We start from the raw sequence: 18,785 nt of genomic DNA, 5'->3' as shown, positions 1-18,785 counted from the left end.
CTGCTCATGCATGGGGCATCAGCTTAGGACGGTAGCTGGGACACGGCCTAATACAGCCAGCAGGTCACGGATCAGCATGGGGAAGCTGACAGACGCTTCTGCGCAAGAGCCCTGTGCATTGCCCACCCCCTTTCTGGTGGGCCGTGGCTGAAAGCATGGCTTGCTCTCCCAGCAAGCACTGAGAGCAATCGGCATCTTTTTTGTTTTCCTCCCACAGGAGCCTTTTCACAGAGGTGGAGCTGGTGAAACGCCTTCCTCAGTCCACTCCCAGCTCATCCTCTCCAGGGCCACCAAAGCGTCATGACAAGGCCACTGCACTTGCAAGTAAGCTCAGCACTGGCTCTTGCTGCAAAGTCCTTGGGGTGAACTCCGAGCGCTGCACTGTGCCAGAAGTCTGGCAAAATGTCACAAGTGGCTGGAGAAATGCAGGCTGCTCTGCTCTTCACCCCAGAGAGGTGGTGCCTAGGCCTCGGTGCTTGCCTCCCTGCAGGGAGCCAAAACGCTCTTGGCTGAGCATCCTGGAGAAGAGACCTCAAGACAGAGGCCTAACTTTTCCCTGGTTTCTTTGCCCAGGGACGGTCTTCAGCCTTGTTTGCCATGCGGCAGGTACCCTTGCATCCCTGTGGAGATACCTGCTGATCGTGTGCATCTTCACTGTGTACGTACTACCTGTTTCTGCTGTTGGGCTTTTGGGGAGGCGGTAGCCTCATGCTGCAGGGGTCAGGGTGCAGGGAGGGAGCGGGTGAGAATTGGGCTGTGCTGCCGGCTGTGCTTCGAGCAATGGGGACTGCTGCTGCCGCCGCCAGCTTCTTCCTGTTCCTCCGCTGCAGGCTGCATCTTTGCTGTCAAGCAGAGATGGGGAAAGGAGTATGTATGTACTCCGTGTTTCTGTGTTGGACACGGGGAGAAAGGAGATGTCTGAGGGCCAGTGCAAGCAAAGGGGAGAGCAAGGGGTGTTCCTCAGCCAGCTCCCCACTCTCACAAGCACTGCTCATGTTGTGGCCGTTCTCAGGGAGAGCCAAGAGTAAAGCCACTGGGCAGTCTCCCTGCCACACATTCACCAGAGGCCCAGACTTTGGTCATGGTAGGACAACCTGCTGTGTAGCCAGACGCAGGGGTGCGGAGGCGGAAGTCTTGATTTGCTCAACCTCTTTACTTTCGGGGAGTAGTGAGTCCTGGAGTTCTTCTTTGGGGGAAGAGCTGCTGGCAGTTTTGAAAGGTGTGGACAGAAAGTGTTCCTCCTGGGCTCTTCCCTGGCAGTGTCTGTCAGCAGCAGGCTTCCAAAACAGTGGCTTTCGTGCCTGGAAGTGGTAATCCAGCTGGTTTGCTCGAAACCTGGCTCATTGACAGACATAGGACACCCTCCTTTTTCAGGCAAAAGATGGCCGTGCACAAGAAGAGGTTCTTGAGATTCATTGTCTTCTTGCTTCCAGTGGTTCTTGGTGAGTCTGTGTGAGCAACCATTTGAGAGTAACAGCCTGGTTGTGCTGGGTGCCAGCTTTTCTTTTTGGCCCATATGTGTGGAAACTCGCATGGTCGAAGTGCTTCTGGTGTGCGTCCTTGACAAGGACTTGCTTTTTAGCTACCAGTAAGACTGGTAGCCTCCCAGCCATGCTGCTGCACTGGCCACAGGACCAAAGGGCTTGCTTAGTCTGCAAGCCTGCGAGAGAAGGGAGTATGTATTTCCAAGCCTGAACTGGGGGATACCCAGAGGGGCTGTGCAGGGTGACTGATGCCCCTCCTGATACTTCTCCTGGCTGATGCAGCCTGGTCTCAGGGCTCACAGGAGCAGTAAGGGGAAATGGGAAAGAGCTCTGGGTCACCGAGCACACCTGAAGCTCATGGCTACACAATGCCCTGAAGCCTGTGGTGATGGTTTCCAGTCAGAGGCACCTCCTGTCTCTGCACCCTGTGTTCCCCACCTCCTCAGCTTAGCTGCTGCCCCATCCACAAGGCAACCAGGAGGAGACCACGGTGCTTCAGGGACCACTAGCAACCCAGGTCAAGTGACTGTCTCTTGGTGATGTGAATTGCAGCTGGTGTTTACTGTGGGACCTCACTGCCAGCGTGGACAATGCAGGCAAAGGCACAGAGAGAGGTTGGTGGACCCTCTGGGACAGGCAGCTCCTGCAAGGGAGCATTGCTGACAGTGGCTGGCTAAATCGTGGGCTTTTCTGTGTCCACACAGAGTGAGCCAAAGAAGCAGTGGCTTTTGCCGGGGCTTCCTAGGGAAGCCTCTCCTGGGAAGCCCCAGCAGCTCTGGTGGTGGATACTCTAACAGAGAGTTTTTCCCTTTCAGGCTCTGACACGGGCAGCCGCAGCAGAAACAAAGATGCTGAGGTAAGAGATGTTTCCTGAGCTGGAATTGGACCTATGCAAACAGCATCAGCCAACCTGTCATGGTTTAAGCCCAGCCCGTAACTCAGAACCACGCAGCCGCTCGCTCACTCCCCCTCTTCTCTGTCCCCCTGCTCCCCGAGGGATGGGGAGGAGAATCAAGAGAATGTAACTCCCGCGGGTTGAGACAAGAACACTCCAGTAACTAAGGTGTAACACAAACCACTGCTGCTACCACCAGTAATAATAATGATAAAGGGAATAACAAGGGAAGAGAATACAACCGCTCCCCACCGGCTTAATGGTTCCCAGCCCGACCAGAGCCGTGATCTAGCCCTTCCGGGTAACTGCCCCGTTTATATACTGGGCATGACGTGCCGTGGTATGGAATACCTCTTTGGCTAGTTTGGGTGCAGCGTCCTCTCTCTGCTTCCTCCCGGCTTCCCCTCCTCCCTGGCAAAGCATGAGACTCAGAATGTCCTTGGTCAGAGTAAACATTACTGAGCACCAACTAAAACCAGCGGTGTTATCAGCGCTGTTCCCAGGCTGAAAGTCAAAACCACAGTGCTGCACCAGCTACTGAGAAGGAGAAAAATTCCTGCTACGGCTGAACCCAGGACAACCTCGTGCTACCTGCACCCATTTTTCTAACAGCCACGGCTCCTGTACTTCCCTCTGGCCATTGCCTTTCTTTCAGCGTGGGGAGCAAGGGAAGCATTCACAAACCAGAAAGCCCTGTGTCTCTGCTCCTTGCAGAGGGAATGGGCTGCTCTCTGACAACATCTGCTTTCCTGTTCCTGCAGGAATTTGCACACCTTGTTGACAGAGCAAACCCAAAAGTTGCAGCTTCTGCTGGAGGAGGTGGCTCAGCTGAAGGTGGAGATAAGCCGTTTGAAGAAGGTAACCCTGCATTTTGGAGAAGAAGGCTTGGCTGGGCAGAAGCCCTGAGGAAGCACTACCTGGGATTAGTAGTGGGCTCAGCCTGCTGAGCGCAGCAAGCCAGCTTGTGCCAGGGGATTGCTGGGTGAGCTTTGGCACTGCCCAGGCCCTTCTCTGGGCCCAGGTTAACTGGTGCTTCAGGCAGTAGGAATCTTCCAGCATTCTTCCCTTGGCACGGGCACCTTTGGCTGCTCTGGCTGGGCCCTGAGCAGCAGGGAGACCCAGGCCCACTCCCATGGCCAGCCTTTGTGGACATGGCCTGAGCATGGAAGGTGGGAACAAGGCAGTGAGGACCCCATGGTCGTGGCCATATATACTGTGCTTGTGGCTTACGTCAGCTGCAGTCTCACAGCTTACTGGACAAGGCTTGCCTTGTGTTTCTGACACTGACCCTCTGCCTTTCTGGGTGCTGGTAGCCATGCTGAACTGACTGCTGACGTGCTCATTTTCTGTGCTTGTTTGTGTGCTTCCCAGGAGAGGCAGGAGGTGAACCAGGCAGCCCTGGAGTTGGCTTCGGAAGTCTACATCAGAAGATCTGACTGGGCCCTGAAAAGTTCTGGTATGGACACAGCAGCCCATTCTCCTTGCCATGCACTTGTCTGTAGCACTCCCCAAAGGAGGATGTCCTCCAGGTGCTGCTCTCCTAAGCAGGGGAGCTGAAAGCAGGGGAGCTTCATGAGGTCTGATTCTCTCCTGGTCCTGCCTCTGGCACTGCCCTCAGCTTTGGTCTGCCCTCATTCACCAGCACCCTCAGGCCTTCTACTTGTGGCGCTGAGAGGAGCAGACACCAGGCATATGGGTGCTGTCATCCTGCGCAGCTAGGCACCCCTACCAGCATGGAGATGAGGAGAGGACTGACAGACGTGGAGCTGTCCAGCAGCATCAGAAAGGGCGTCTGAGCACAGGGTCCTCCTACTCGGTGGCCTCGTGCAGTCACCTGCTCTCCCTTCCTTACAGGTGCCACCATTGACATGCAGAGAACTTCAAAGACCTATGACTGCAAAGAGAATTGGGGCTGCAGGGTTTTATGGTTCTTCCACACTCCCAACCCTCCTGATACGATTTTGGAGGTATTGTAGCAGAAACCACCAGTGCATGTTTCCTTCCTGAGAAGCTGGGGACTGACCTTGGGCATTGTCCTCTCAGTCCAGTGGTAATGCTCAAGCCCACAGTGCTGATCTGTTGCCTGAAGCCAAAGCTTGGACTCAGGGCTGGCCTCGATAGAAAGCAGTGGCTCCCCTCAGGAGGGGAACAGAGCTCAACTGCAGCATCTTGCCCACAGTCCTCAGTCACAGCCGGGTGAACGACTTTCTCCCTGGTGACCTCATTTCCATACTCAGCCCTAGCAGTTCCTTTCTGGGGTGGGAGGCAGGGGGTCCTCTGCAGAGCCACTGGGCAGAGAGCTGTGTCTGTAAGGGCCTGACTAGGTTGGCTTAGTAACAGGTATTCTCCTCTTTTCATAATACTGAGAGGCTGCTGCTTGTGTCTCATTTTCAAGCCTCATTTTCAAGATGGACTAGACCCCCCAGACACACCAGCACCTGTGCTTCAGGCTACATGAGCAGCTGTGTTGAACTGAACATGGGCTCACGTTTCATTAACTCTCACATTCTGATTGCAGCCGGATATTTCCCCAGGAAACTGCTGGCCATTACAAGGGCACCAGGGCCAGGTGGTCATCAGGTTGCCAGCACGAGTCCATCTGACTGCTGTCAGTGTGCAGCACACCTACAAAGAGGTCTCTCCATCTGGGACCGTCACCAGTGCCCCCCGAGACATCGCTGTCTTTGTAAGTCTCTGCTGGGTGCTTCTGGCTGGCACGTGGCCCTGGGGCAAAGCCGTGACTGGAACTTGCTTGCTTTGTGCAAGCTTTGTGCAAGCAAGTCCTTGGAGATTTGTGTCCTGCTTTCTCCTAAGCCCTGCAGTGCACTTGCAGGATACTTCAGGGGCTCTAGGGGTTCCATCCCTCTCAAGACTCATTCTGGTGAGAGCACCTCAGGGCTCTTGAATAAAACACAAGGTGGAGACAGTGCTTAACTACTGCTAGAGCCCCAGGAGAGGCTCAGTAGGTAACAGCCCATGCAGTATATGCTGATCCAGCACATACAAACATCCTCTTTGCCGGGACAAGTCTGAGCTTCTCTCCTTCCTCCTTGTGCTTTTCCCTTGAGGGATTGAATGCAGACAGAGAAGAGGAAACTCTCCTTGGGATGTTCGTGTACAACGTGGCAAAAGAGGCTATTCAAACCTTCCCTCTGAAGGTACAGTCTGTGCATGAAGGCAAGATGCCCAGGAGAAAACCAGCAGTGCCTGCAAGTCCGTGGCAGGAAGAGCGTGAATGCTCTCTCCCCTGGCGCAGGGGCCCAGACCACTGCCGAGGAGGCCTGGTGGAGCTGGGAGGACTGAGTAGCATGCCGTGGGGGTAGCAGCAACAGGTTTGCAAGGGCAGGGTTGTTCCTGTGGGAGCTTAAGTCCTGAGAGACCCCTGGCTGCAGCTGCTGCCTTCAGCAGAGCCAGCTGCACACATGGCCTCTCCACCAAAGCAACATCTTTGTGCCAGGAGAAATAGGGATACCTGGTGGGGAAAGCTGCCGGACAGCATTGTCGCTCCACCCTTTGGCCTGCTGACAGGCTGGACAGTGTCCTTTCCTCCCAGCACAACACGTCCCTTTTCTCCTGGTGCCCTCACACCTGCCAGGAGGAAGGCAGGCAGAGAGCATGGCGGGAGCTTAATGGACTTTCACACCAACTGTCTCACGCATAGGAGGACCTCCCCAGCCTCTCTGTCAGCACACAGCAAGCTGCAGAGGGAAGGGGGCAAAGGGAAGGGAGGCGCAGTCCCCAGCAGGCCAGGTTCCAGAGGGTGTCTTCTCCCTTCCCGTGCCTCCAGTCTCTGCAGGAGCCCTGGTACCAGCAGTGAGCCTCAGATGCCTACAGCCACTCCTACCCACTTTTGGAAGCTTGTTCCTGAGCAGGAGCAGGGCAGGCAGGGGGAGAAACGTCAATTGCACCGTCACACTTAACACCTCAGTTTTCTTGTCACTCTCTTCACAGAACACACACAGAGCCTTTGCGCACATCAAACTTATTGTGAAGAGCAACTGGGGAAACACGGCCTACACCTGCATTTATCGAGTGCAGGTTCATGGAAAGATGGAAGAACAAGAAAACCTCAGCTGAAACCAGACAAGAAAAAGAACACAAGTAAAAAAGAGAAATGGGGGAGGAGGAATAAATGGTTTGTCAGATCAGAGTGGTGTAGAGGATCTGTCTCTAAAGTAAGGTGTGCAGGAAGGTCCATTGGGGGATGGGTAGCAGCAGCCGCTCACAGGGCTACAGGGCAGCCTGCAGGCAGCGGATGTGGGTCACCCACAATCCTTGGGACAGCTCCTTGGGGCTGCCAGGGGCTTGTGAGCTTCCTCTTTTAATTTCCCAGTAGCGGGGCTGGAGAAGCATTGGATTCCCCAGTGCACCATCAAAGGGGTGTGTGTGATGCCTGCCTTCTCCCGGGGGTGGTTTCAGGGGTGTGCAGCCAGCTGTGCAGCCAGGGGTACCGCGGGTTGTCATTCCAAGTAGGGTCCCTGCACCCCAGGGGCTGCGAGTTGGAGCAGCCTGGGTGAAGTCATCTCCCTGCTGAAAGAGCCAGCGCAGGGCAGCTGAGACCAAAGCTGATGGACAGGTGAGATCTTCTGAAAAGCTCTTTGATATCTCGTGTGAATTTCATTTGACACAACAGCCCCATATGCGCTCCTGCCGTGTTCCTCTTTCCTTACTGCTGGAGGGCAGGACTGGCTCTGCCAGAGCCCCGGCAGAGCCCCCTCCTTCCAGGGACACCCTCAGCCTGCACCAACCAGAGCTCATGGAAGGGACCTGCCAAAAGTCTTCCTGAAACCAGAGAAGAGGCAGTTTCAGGGTGCTCTGTGAGAAATGCATCAGGTTTCACCCAGAGAATTCTCCCCTAAATTGTCACTGTCCTTTCCCTTTTGGAAAGCCCCCCATAACAGGCTCAAGCAAATGTCCAGTGGCAGCTCCGTCACCCACTTCCTCCTCCTGCCATTTGCAGGCACGTGGGAGCTGCAGCTCTTGGATGTCTGACTCTTCCTCGGCATCTACCTGACTGTACTCCTGGGCAACGAACTCCTCATCACCACCACAGCCTGCAACCAGTGCCTTCACACCCCATGGACTTCCTCCTCGACCTCCCTCTTTCTCTCCTCAAACACACACGAGTTTTATCTTCTCACCATCACGCCCTACAACCACTATGTGTCCATCTGCCAGCCCCTGCATGACGGGACCCTCCTGGGCAGCACAGCTTTTGTGTCCACAATGGCAGCAGCTGCCTGGGCCAGAGGGTTCCCCAGTTCTCGGCTGCACACTGTGGGACTTTGTCACTTCCCTCTGCTAAGGCAATGCCCAAAGGACCAAAGCTGGTGGAGCAGAGTGGGTTCCTGTCCCCACTCTGCCTGTTCTGGGACAGTTCTGCCACTGTCCAGAAGCTCTGGGAGAGCTTGGGAGCCCTTCCCTGAGGCCATGTATGAGGAGATCGGTTACAGCTCAGCATGGAAGAAGCAGGCAAGGTTCAGTTGCCCATGTTCAGTGGCTCCCCTCCATGGGGCACATCTGCCAGGCTTTTCCCCCTTACTCCCTGTCCTGGGTTCAGCAGTAGCAGTCATTTTTCTCCTTCTTGGTAGCTGGTGCAGTGCTGTGTTTTGACTTTCGGCCTGGGAACAGAGCTGATAGCGATGTTTTGGTTTGGCCAAGGACTTTGTGAGCCTCATGCTCTGCCAGGGAGGAGGGGAAGCCGGGAGGAAGCAGAGACAGGACACCTGACCCAAACTGACCAAAGAGGTATTCCATACCACAGCACGTCATGCCCAGGATGTAACTGGGAGTTAGCCGGAAGGGCTGGGACTGCAGGGTGGGAGGAGGTATGGGTCGGTGCTTGGTCGGGCCTGGGGGGTGAGTTATCGGTCGGCTGGTGGTGAGGTGATGTATTCTCTTCCCTTGTTATTTCCTTTATCATTGTTGTTATTGGTGGTAGCAGCAGTGATCTGTGTTATACCTTAGTTACTAAACTGTTCTTATCTCAAGCCGTGGGAGTTGCATTCTTTTCGATTCTCCTCTCTGTCCCTCCGGGAGTAGGGGGAGAGCAAGAAGGGGGGGGAAGTGAGTGAAAAAGCTGTCTGACTGGGTTTAAACCACGACACTCCCCCACCCATGGCTGACCCCCTGCGCTGGGGTCTGCGGGGAGAGCAGCAAGGTCCTGGGCCCAAGAGTGGAGCTTCATCTCACCAGTTCTTCCTGTCCAAGCCAGGGACAGCCCCTGTCTGTGTGCTCCTGCCTGCTGCGTGACACCTGAGGGTTGAGGGAAGGTCCTGTCCCAGGGCAGCTCTGGGAGACCCGTTGAGACAGGGCTTGTCCCAGGGGAGCAGGGCGAGTCCTGAGCCCTCCTCCCACTCAGCCTTTTCTCTGTGGGTCCCCCCAGCAGCGAGCACAAGCTTCGTCACCAGAGCACATCCCATAACATCACAAGGTTCCTATTCAAAGAGGTCCCCGACTTCCAAGATTCTAGGAGTCTTTCAGACTGTAATTTGCGATTCTCTCTCCTTAACTGTTGGTGTTCCGGGGGACTTGTCTGTGGCATTTAACCCATGGCAAAGGTCATGCAGAGCATCTGCGCTTCTGGCTACACCCTTCAGAGAAGCCACCTGTGTGCACTGCAAAGGGGAGTGTTGAGATGGGCTGTGTCCTTGGCGAAACCCCTGTTCCTGCGGGACACACAGCCCTGCCTGGGAGAGAGCATGTAGAGAAGGGCTGTGCTGCATTCACAGGGCAGTGTTTAGCTCCACTCAAGTGACATGATGCTCTCAGAGCTCTCTGCCTTGCTCACGCTGCTCCTCTCCCTTCGTCCTCACCTTGCTGGGTTTTGGCTGCGGCACAGACATGGAATGAAGACAGACAGTCATCCTCAGCCATGCACTCACCCTCGCACTGCAGCTGAAGGCAAGAGACCAGCTCTTGGGGAGTGTTTTTTATTAGACTCACATTGGAAGTAGTAGAGGAGCCATGCAGAGGGAATGTCGGAGGCCAAAAGAGAGAGCAGGTATTCCAAAACTGAATACAAGAGACTGTATAAAATGTCAGTGTTCAAATGTCTCCTTCATTCATCTTTTAGAAAAAGAAGAGGCTACTTTATATTAAAACACGGCTCACTGTTGCTCTGTGGGAAGGCATATTGACCCTTGCAGGAATACGAATGACTTGCCAGCATGTAAAAAAAATCAAGCCATTTCTAGAACTGCTCACTGTAATTTTATTTATGTCAGAAATTCCCAAATTACTCACTTCCAGGGTAACTGCAAGACATACCTCCTCTCTGGATTTTAAAGAGAAGTCTGCTGAGGACAAGGCCTGCTGCATGCAGTATGTTTTGGAACGAGGTTTTGGTTTTCCTCTACTTTTTGTTATGGAAGCTGCTGCTCTTTAGCAACAGCCCTGCTGAATTCCTCACCCTAGGGACTGGTGGTGAAAACACAAACCTAACTGGAGATCCTCCAGCTCTCTGGTTCTACTACAGTGCTCAGAAATAACCAAAAGACAGGGTCTACAGCAGCAAGAAGAAGAAAAAGCTGATAAATTAATCCCTCTGGGTAGCCTAAATAAGTGTATAGCAGCATCCTTTAACAGCATGGTACAAGACCTCCCACTGGAGAAGATACATGCTCTCTATGAGCCGTTGGCTGAGCAGAGGAATTCCAGTAAAGCATGTTTTGTCAGTTTGGGGGCATCAGTAAGATGTAGCTTCTGTTTTCTTCACGCTCAAAAGTCCAGTCTGTGAACCTGTGCCACAAGCTACACACAGCATCATATCTAGAAGACATGTACCTTCCATTTGGAACATCTGGATTTCTCCTTTAGAATTAAAAAAAAAGTTATCTCTTTTGCTGGAGGAAGTGTTGTGTGGGGGTATTTTCTGAAAGACTGCAAAGCACCTCAAACCAAAACAGCAATTGTCACTTACAGGAGTTAACCCTGCAAGCTGTGTGCACTCTGAAGTGCCCAAAGGAAGGCTATTGGCTTTATCCTAGCCCAATTTCAGCATAAAGTACCAGAGCTCAGGGAAGGGACCTGCCAAAAGTCTTCCTGAAACCAGAGAAGAGGCAGTTTCAGGGTGCTCTGTGAGAAATGCATCAGGTTTCACCCAGAGAATTCTCCCCTAAATTATTACAGTTTCTGTTATTGTTGGTATTATTTATATTATCACTGTATTTTACTTGCTTTCAATTATTAAACTGTTCTTACCTCCACGTACAGGTTTTCTATTCTTCCGATTCCCACCACCATCCCACCAGGGGATGGGCGAGCGGCTGCCTGGTGCTGAGTTACCAGCTGTATTTAAATCAGGACAGAGGGACACTCCAGTTTGCCCTCATCTGCCCTTACCTGGGGCACACGGTGTGTGGGAAGGGAATCTCCTTTACACAGACACCACAGGAGCCCACACTCCCTCAGCCACGCTGCTCACTGTGGTGATGCAGCCAGAGAGGATCCAGGCATGCGGCCGCTGGCAGAGGAGAGGGGGCACAGACACAGGCACACAGAGCGCAGCTTTGCTGAACGGGTTTATTGATCATGAGAGGGAAATGGCCCAGGGCTCCCCAGGGCTCAGGTGGGGTCCTCCAGGGACGACCACCTCCTCATGCCGCTGGAGGGGGACACGATAAGGATGTCACCACCACTTCCGGTCCTGAAAAACAGATCCCAAAATGAAACAGTCGCCCATGGTGTCTGCTGGCACATGAGAGGGGCCTTGTCCCCAGTGTCTCTCTCTGCAGAGACCTGGGGAAGGAGAAGGGAATTGGAGACCCCAGTAAGCCTAGGATAGGGCTTGGCTCTTGTGAGATCCATAGGGCACCCAGAATCCCTTACAACAGGATGCCTTGAAACCTCCCGGAGCCCTGCCCAGCCCTCACGGTGATCCTGGGGGTCTGCATGGCACCAGAGCCCTTGCCTGTCCGGCACGGTGATCCTCTGCATCTGCAACGTCCTCTTGCAAGTAATAGAGGAGCCAACAAGGAGAGGTGCCATGCTTTATCTTGTACTCACCAAGGAGCGGCTGGTTGGGAAAGGGATACTCCAGGGCAGCCTTGGCTGTAGCAATCACGAGATGGTTGAGTTTGAGATCCTCAGGACAGTAAGAAGGGTATACAGCAAGCTCACTGCCCTGGGCTTCACGAAAGCAGACTTTGGCCTCTTCTGGAACCTGCTTAGTAAGGTTCCACAGGATAAAGCCCTGAAGGGCAGGAGGGCCCAAGACTGCTGGTCTATATTCAACGATCAACCGGCTTGAGGAAAGGGATGCTTGTATCCTGACCTACAAACTCAGGAGTGTTGTGTAAGGACTAGAAGGAAATGTGGCAGGAAGGCCAGGAGACCTCCATGGGTGGATAAGAAACAGCTGAGAAAACTTAGAAGGAAAAAAGAAGCTTATAAAAGGTGGAAGCAAGGACAGGCAGCCTGTGCAGAATACAGGGACATCGTCCGGGAAGCTAGGGACCAGGTTAGGAAAGCTAAGGCCCAGTTAGAATTAAATCTGGCAAGGGATGTGAAAGATAACGCGAAGGGCTTCTATAGGTATGGAGCAAACAAAACACAGACTAGGGATAATGTAGGCCCTCTCCAGAAACTATCAGAAGAACTGGCTACCCTGGATTTCGAGAAGGCTGAGGTTTGCAATGACTTCTTTGCCTCAGTCTCCACCAGCAAGTGCTCTGACCACGCTGCCCAAGTCTTGGAAGGCAGACACAGGGACTGTGAGAATGAAGACCTTAGGCCCACTGTAGGAGAGGATCAGGTTCAAGATCATCTTAAGAACCTGAACGTGCGCAAGCCCATGGAACCTGATGAAATCAGGACAGAGCCTTGGGTGATATGATCTAGGGTGAGGTGTCCCTGCCCATGGCAGGGGGGGGGAACTAGATGATTTTCAGGTCCTTTCCGTAACTATTCTATGATTCAATGATTTTATGATTTGTACTGGACTACACATAAGAAACCTCTGTCTTATATAAGACTCTGTCTTATATAAAAGACATGATAGCAGAGTGTTCTGGGGCACCAGAAGGATGTGTTATTTACAACTTAATACAATAGACCTCAAAGTGAATTTAGTTTGGGGGTTTTGGGGGGGGTTGGTTTTCTTTTTTTTTAAGGTTCTTTCAGTGAAATGCAAAGCTTTCACTATAAGAACAGGCAGGCAGTAATCTCAACTGCCTGCTCAGGTCCTCTGCAATCTGAATTTCAAGAGCTGAAAGATGAGCTCAAAAAGCAACATACCTTGTCTGGACCATTTATCTCATTTCCATCTTCTGCCCTTGCATTAAGATCTGGGGCAGAATGCAGGAGGTACTGGGTTACCTGGACCCCTTCCTCCCCAGGAATCGAGGCAGCCATGTGGAGAGGAGTTAACCCCCCTAACTGAAAACACAAACATAGCATTAAGACTCCTGTTTACCAGAAGCAGCACTTAAGTAGTGATAAATAGTATTTTAAGAATAATCCAAGCTCACTCTTCCCATATGCTGTGCCTCAGAATGGCCACCAGAAATCTAGAGCCCGGACTTATAAGACTGTGGAATACTAAAGGCCCCAGACGCTTAGCCTGTTAAATATCACAACAGCTGTAACCAACGTGAGGAGCAGCTTTGCAAATATTCCTCAACCACTCACAAGCTTGGCAACCAGAAAACATAATAAGAAAAAAATACTTGGACAGTAAGGAGCTTTGAGTTCTTTCTACTAAAAAAAAAAAAATAAATCTTTGAATAGGATAATTGCTTTAAACAGCTTTCTGGCCGTTCTAAAGCTGATTCTGACGTGCAAGATATTTTACGGTAGGGCACTGAAGCTGCAGTACACATCTAGAATCCCATTATTATGAATTACCATTCAGTAAAACCTTCGATGGAAGCCGCACATCAGACCTGGCTCCCCTTTTTAAGAGGAGTTCCACTGCTTCTGCATCTGCACCTTTAACAGCAAAGAACAGGAGGTGTGGTGGGGCCCAGGATGCGCTGCGATCTGCACCTCGACGAAGCAGTAGCTGGATTGTTTCCCATCTCTTCTGTCGTCTAGAATTGACATAGAAAATACCAGAATAACATCTTGGCACTTTCCAAGAAAACTCTAAAAGCTAGTGGACTAAAATGGCTTGCAGGTAATAGACTATAACTGTCACTTAGCAGAGGGAAGACATGGCAGTTTTTAGGACCACATCACAACTGTCATACCCCAAGCAGGCAACAATATTATGACCTGAAGAGGAGATGGTACAGTCAGTGTATCTCAGCCCTCTAAACTAAAGCAGTGGCATGCAAAGAGCATCCTCTGCAGTCATGAAAAGCTGCAGCATGGGGACAGATAAAAGAAGCTAGGCAAGGTTCTCTGCATCTTCACCCATCTCACATGTGACTTGTAAAACATTTAATCTTAGTATTGTTTAATGAAAGAAACAGAGTCCTCCTTCCTGCCATCAAAGACTGCTTGGAAGTTTCTTTCCTCAAGTAAACTTCATTTACCCATCCATCCCAACAAAACAAAGGTACAGTGTTTCTCTTAAACAAAAGCTGGCACTGGAGCTATGCTAGATTAGGACAGTATATTCCAGGTGCCATCTGCATTTCTATGGAGGCAAACTATCCACACACACACACACAAAAGAATCTGACACCCCAACAAAATAAAGCAAACAGCACTTGGATATCACCAATACTTGGATATCACCCAGAAATTGCATCACAAAGTGTTCTCACGGTATACTCATCTTTTCAGGTATTGTAGTAACTCTGCTTTACCCACAAGCCCTACATTCAGCGGATCTCTATATTCCAATGAACGATATGCAGTATGCACACTATTTCAGACAACAAGAATCATGGGAGGTGGGAGGATGTGCCACAAAAGTAAAATGTGGCACAAGTAAGGGATGAAGGTCAGAAGGCCAACCATGAACTTTCAGTCTGGGGGTTTTGAGATGTCAAAATGACCTACACTGCCATAAAACCCACACAAAAATTTTGACATCTTTGGTGACTGCTCTGTAAGCAAAGCAAAAAGTGCCCCTTTCAAAGATCCACAGATGCGAAACAGTTGGCCTACGTTTCAGTTATCACTGCTGAACAGACACTTGCAGAACACAACAAGCAAGTTCATATGCAGTCAAGACTTCAAGTAACAAACAAATATATTCTCCTTCCTCAGCTCTGCACTACACTGCAAGTGTCCATGGCATATTTAGAAGCTTTTCACACTCTTCTAACAAGACGTCTTGCTCAAGCACGATGTCCTTTGCTTGAACTGCATTTTTCAACTTATAATCTTTGTCGCTGCTGCCATGAGCCACATTAGAGTGTATAAACAATTAGTGGTTTCTACTTGAAAGCAAGATTTGTACAGTTAAACAATCAAAAAATATCTTTCCTTGCAATGGATGCACGCTTATGTGACATATGTGAAAAAATGTTACCTCCTTTTTGCAAAACCATTTATGAGAGTTGGTCTCCCATTCCTAGCGCATGAGACTTACTCTGACATTATGCCTTCAGCATCACTGACAGTTTCTGAGGATTCTGATTTTTCAGTCCACTTAAAGATTAAAAAAAAAAAAAGAAAGTACTATGAGAGTTACCAGCTCTACACTGATTTTCTGTGCAGTTTCCAGCAGCAGCTCTCTCTCACTCCCCTTCTCCCTTTCCCATAATTGCCTTGCAACTTCAGCAGTGTTTCGCATGATCACATGATCATACTCTTGGCACTGGAAGAGTGACTTCAGAGCAACCAAGGATTACTTGGGACTTAATTTCCAACAAGTTTCCTCGAAGCATGGGCCTAATCTGTCTAACCTCATGCGAAAGTCCCAGAGGCACCCTTTCCATTTCTAGACTACGTTGAAACACTTCTAAGACCACACAGTTCCTGCCCAGACCCCTTTTTCAGCCGTTTTCTCATCCTGGCTGGTGATTCCCGACATCCTTGCTTTCATTGCTTTCCCATTCCCATGTTTGTACTCTTACAAAATTCATATCCTGTTCCTACACAGGAAGCAAGAGCAGGTGTTTCATTTTGTGGCAGAAGAAAGGTTAGGGATACGACTCTTCCTTTTTGAGTACTCCCCAAGCATCAGCAGACTTCTGACAGAACAATTGCTTTTTAGTAGCCACCTCCATGATGCCAGCAAGGTTACCTAGCACCAGGAGAATCACCTACATCCTACTGTTCTACTTACACTTTTGTAATTCCCATTAACTCTCCCACTGCATCCTCACCGTGTTAAACACCTCGCCAGCATAGCCTCGCATTCTGCTATGGACACAGTGCCTTATTTCAATTGCTGAGTAAGCTTGTAACTAACTGCACAGGGGCATGTTCCTTCGAGTTAGGAGTCAGCAGTGAGAGCAGAGATTATTCTGCAGTCTCAGAGTGCAAAATGTATTAAACTTCTGAGTTTGTCCTAGGGAGTATATACAGTAAATTTTAAAAGCAAGCTTACAGGTTGACAAAATAATGCATTATGATTCTGTTATTTTAGATTAGAAGTAAACAAACCTTGTAACTGTGCAAGCTCCTCTCAGCAGTATTACCCTTAAAAGATTCTTCTGGATAAATGAGAATAAAACACATGGAGAGAGCAGATAATCCTTCATCACTACACTTACTCACATCAGCTCCACTATGAAGAAGAAGATTGACAACAGCATTATGGGAATGAACCTGTAGAGGGGAAACATCCATATTTGCACACACTTCTAGCGTGGGACATGGACAGAACTGACAACACAATTTTGAGGTAATGATGCTCTACACTGTTTGTCTAATTCACATTTATATTTTCCTCAAAACAGAAGCTCAATGTCTTACAGGGTTCAGAACAGAACATTTTTTGGTTAATTTTAAACTAATGGATTTTGCAGGAATTCATCGAGGATTCGTGCACAGAGAGACTAGAAATGACTGAGATGGCTATAGGAGAAATACAGCGTTTGAAATTATCTAGCTTCTGCTTGGCATTTACAGTGAATACTGAGTACAGCTGACAGCAAAACAAAGAAAAAAGGCAGGGGGAGAGACTGCATCCCCCTCCGACAGAAATCGGAGTTGTACACGCATAGCTTCAGCCACCACCACTTTTCAGCAAAACCAAAACAACTCTGTGTGCATCTGATTTCAAATAGGAGAAAAAATAATAAGGGCACAGTCACATCCAAGAACGTAACACCGCATAATCACAACCTGAAATCAAACCTGGCATTCGAAATCACTGCTAATATTTACTGAAGGGCTTCTTTTAGGTTATTTATTCACCACAGGGGTTGGCACGATACCAGTCATTACGGACACTACTCATGCCACACCGCTTTTCTGGTTTTCCTGCTTGTTGAACATTCCTTCGTACTATGTAAAGAAACAAGAGAAAAATTTAATCCAGCCTACTACCCCAGGAATTTTCTTATCATGTGGTAAAGAGTCATGCTTAGAATCTTGCAGCTGCAGCAGCAAGTGCTGTGTATCCACGCTTGTCAGCTACGTCTGGATGAGCAAGCCCGTTCCTCAGAATCAAACAGACCCCATCATATTCTCCTCTTGCTGCCTTCTTAATTAGCTGCTCCGAGGCAAGTTCTCTGGGGCGTGGAGGCCCGTAAGCATTGCGGGCTCCGCTGAGAATGAAGCTGACATCTGAACTGAACTCCATTTGACTGACTCCGTTTAAGCAGCCAGGTACTCTCAGACCACTACTGCAGTTACAGAAAATGCATCAAGAATAAAATATGCTGGTCAGCAAGATGGGAAAATAAGGCTAGCTATCATTTTAAGAGCTATTTTAGATAGTGTGAGCTTGCTTATATTAATGGGGTGCTGGCAGTAGCATACAGCTTTTATGTAGACAAGTTAAAAGTATTTTAGATGTTTGATGGATGGATAAGAAAACAAAATGTAACTTCCATGTGTTTTTATGAACCAATTTAGCATGCAGAGTCATGACATTTGTTTATGATTTAATTTTCATCGCCTGCTTTGACTATAAAATATACATATGTAGCTTGTGTTCCTATCAGAAAAGCAAATAAGGAAATACTCTGTGGGCTCAAAAAGCATCTCCGCATACAAGTATCAAGCTACATAAAAACTGATGTGCAGTTGGCAGTTCTACTGGCTGTAGACTTTTTTGTTACAGCGTATTTTGTATAGCCTTGAAGAAGAACAAGAGTCAAGACAACCACAGCGAGTTATCAACAGCCACATTTTCAGTACTTTCGAAAACCTGGCACTATGCTTCTCCGTATTTTTATTTCCATGCAAGACTACACTCTCAGGACAGCGAAGATCAGAACAGGTCTCCACAGCCCTTGACTCCCAATTCTTTTCAAAACTGGACTTCCACAAACCCTGACTTGGTAATGAGTAATGGGATTATTTTTCTAGATGTGACCAGGAGAAACCTAACCTTTAACTTAAAGGAATAAAATCTATAAATTGAGAGGTGAATACGTTATTTGCTTCCTTTTTTTAAAAAAAAAACAACCTTATTGACAACTTGTAATCTCAAGGCCACAAAACCCAATCTGGAGTGCAGCTTTTATCCTGCAACGCAAATTCGAAAATAATGAACACCCATGGATAGTAACTGATAAAAACCCACACATAATAAACAAACCATCAACAGTTACCTGTGCTTATACACATGCATCTGCATTCTAACATGCCAAGGGTCCTCCTCAGAAAGCTTCCAGGTGTTCTGAAAATACAGAGCATCACACTCTTCCAGGAAGGAGTGAGTCAAAGCAAGATGATCCATGTTAAGGGAATATGCAAAGACTCCTTCAGGTAAAATATCCTTATCATCAAAAGGGAGATGTTTATAGCTATGGAGAAATGGGTCTTCCTCAAGTGAAATATACTCCTTCTGAGATCTGTCATCAATGTATCTGCAGTGTGCTGGATAATCCAAGACAGAAAAATAACCAGGTACTTCAGTACATAGTTTAATTAGATGATCTCTGAGTGTCCACAGATGGCTCAAGACAGGTTCACACGAAGCTATCACAACCTCAAAACAGCCATTTGGAGCAAAAATCAGCAACGTCACACTGAACTGTTTAGCTACAAAGATAAACGAGTAGGAGAAAAGCACTATCACTGGCAGAATATGCTGGCAAGCATAAAATTCTGAGTATGGTTATGATCTGAAGTGTCTCTCTTTTTCCCCTAGCTTTAGATTTTACATCATATACCCAAACTAAAGCTCTCCTGAATCTGTAATTAATGCCACATTATCAACACTGAGCAAGAATGCTGTGTCCTTGTTGATGTCTCCTCAGTGTTGATTGATCCTCTAAATGCAAAGACTTGTTGATGTCTCCTCAGTGTTGATTGATCCTCTAAATGCAAAGACTCTTACATTGTTTCTCTCTATGTTTTAGATTATTTGATGAATTGCAGAGATACCCAGG

The 18,785-nt window shown here is 49.2% G+C and overlaps 2 protein-coding genes and 1 pseudogene across 5 annotated transcripts; 1 reads left to right on the top strand and 2 right to left on the bottom strand.

Annotated features, from left to right (window-relative positions):
- Window positions 1-214: 214 nt before the first annotated feature.
- On the top strand, window positions 215-6,576 carry LOC133283169 (sperm-associated antigen 4 protein-like). Of its 4 annotated transcripts, none has more exons than XM_061479680.1 (9): window positions 215-324; window positions 574-658; window positions 1,375-1,442; window positions 2,300-2,340; window positions 3,141-3,237; window positions 3,751-3,835; window positions 4,234-4,346; window positions 4,898-5,065; window positions 5,448-5,843. In XM_061479680.1, the coding sequence occupies exons 4-9, from the start codon at window positions 2,333-2,335 to the stop codon at window positions 5,700-5,702; spliced, it is 726 nt and encodes a 241-aa protein (XP_061335664.1). In that variant the 5' UTR covers window positions 215-324; window positions 574-658; window positions 1,375-1,442; window positions 2,300-2,332; the 3' UTR covers window positions 5,703-5,843. The 4 variants fall into 4 exon arrangements, with proteins under 4 accessions (XP_061335664.1, XP_061335668.1, XP_061335667.1 ...); XM_061479683.1 differs by lacking the exon at window positions 215-324 and adding an exon at window positions 6,331-6,576 and having other exon boundaries at window positions 393-658; window positions 5,448-5,537; XM_061479684.1 differs by lacking the exons at window positions 215-324; window positions 5,448-5,843 and adding an exon at window positions 6,331-6,576 and having other exon boundaries at window positions 392-658.
- Window positions 6,577-12,620: 6,044 nt separating this feature from the next.
- Window positions 12,621-16,041, bottom strand: LOC133283178 (ankyrin repeat and MYND domain-containing protein 1-like). The gene is made up of 4 exons (XM_061479713.1): window positions 15,883-16,041; window positions 14,864-14,922; window positions 13,263-13,409; window positions 12,621-12,756 (listed from the first exon to the last, which is right to left on the bottom strand). The coding sequence occupies exons 1-4, from the start codon at window positions 15,955-15,957 to the stop codon at window positions 12,753-12,755; spliced, it is 285 nt and encodes a 94-aa protein (XP_061335697.1). The 5' UTR covers window positions 15,958-16,041; the 3' UTR covers window positions 12,621-12,752.
- A 692-nt stretch (window positions 16,042-16,733) lies between these two features.
- On the bottom strand, window positions 16,734-18,562 carry LOC133283150 (ankyrin repeat and MYND domain-containing protein 1-like; annotated as a pseudogene).
- Window positions 18,563-18,785: the final 223 nt, after the last annotated feature.

This window comes from Pezoporus flaviventris, unplaced genomic scaffold, assembly GCF_033815535.1.
Source record: "Pezoporus flaviventris isolate CSIRO_AGI_PZ_B2104156 unplaced genomic scaffold, CSIRO_AGI_Pfla_v1 ptg000154l, whole genome shotgun sequence".
Taxonomy (NCBI): Eukaryota; Metazoa; Chordata; class Aves; order Psittaciformes; family Psittacidae; genus Pezoporus; species Pezoporus flaviventris.
This window is presented reverse-complemented; position numbering and strand designations above follow the sequence as displayed.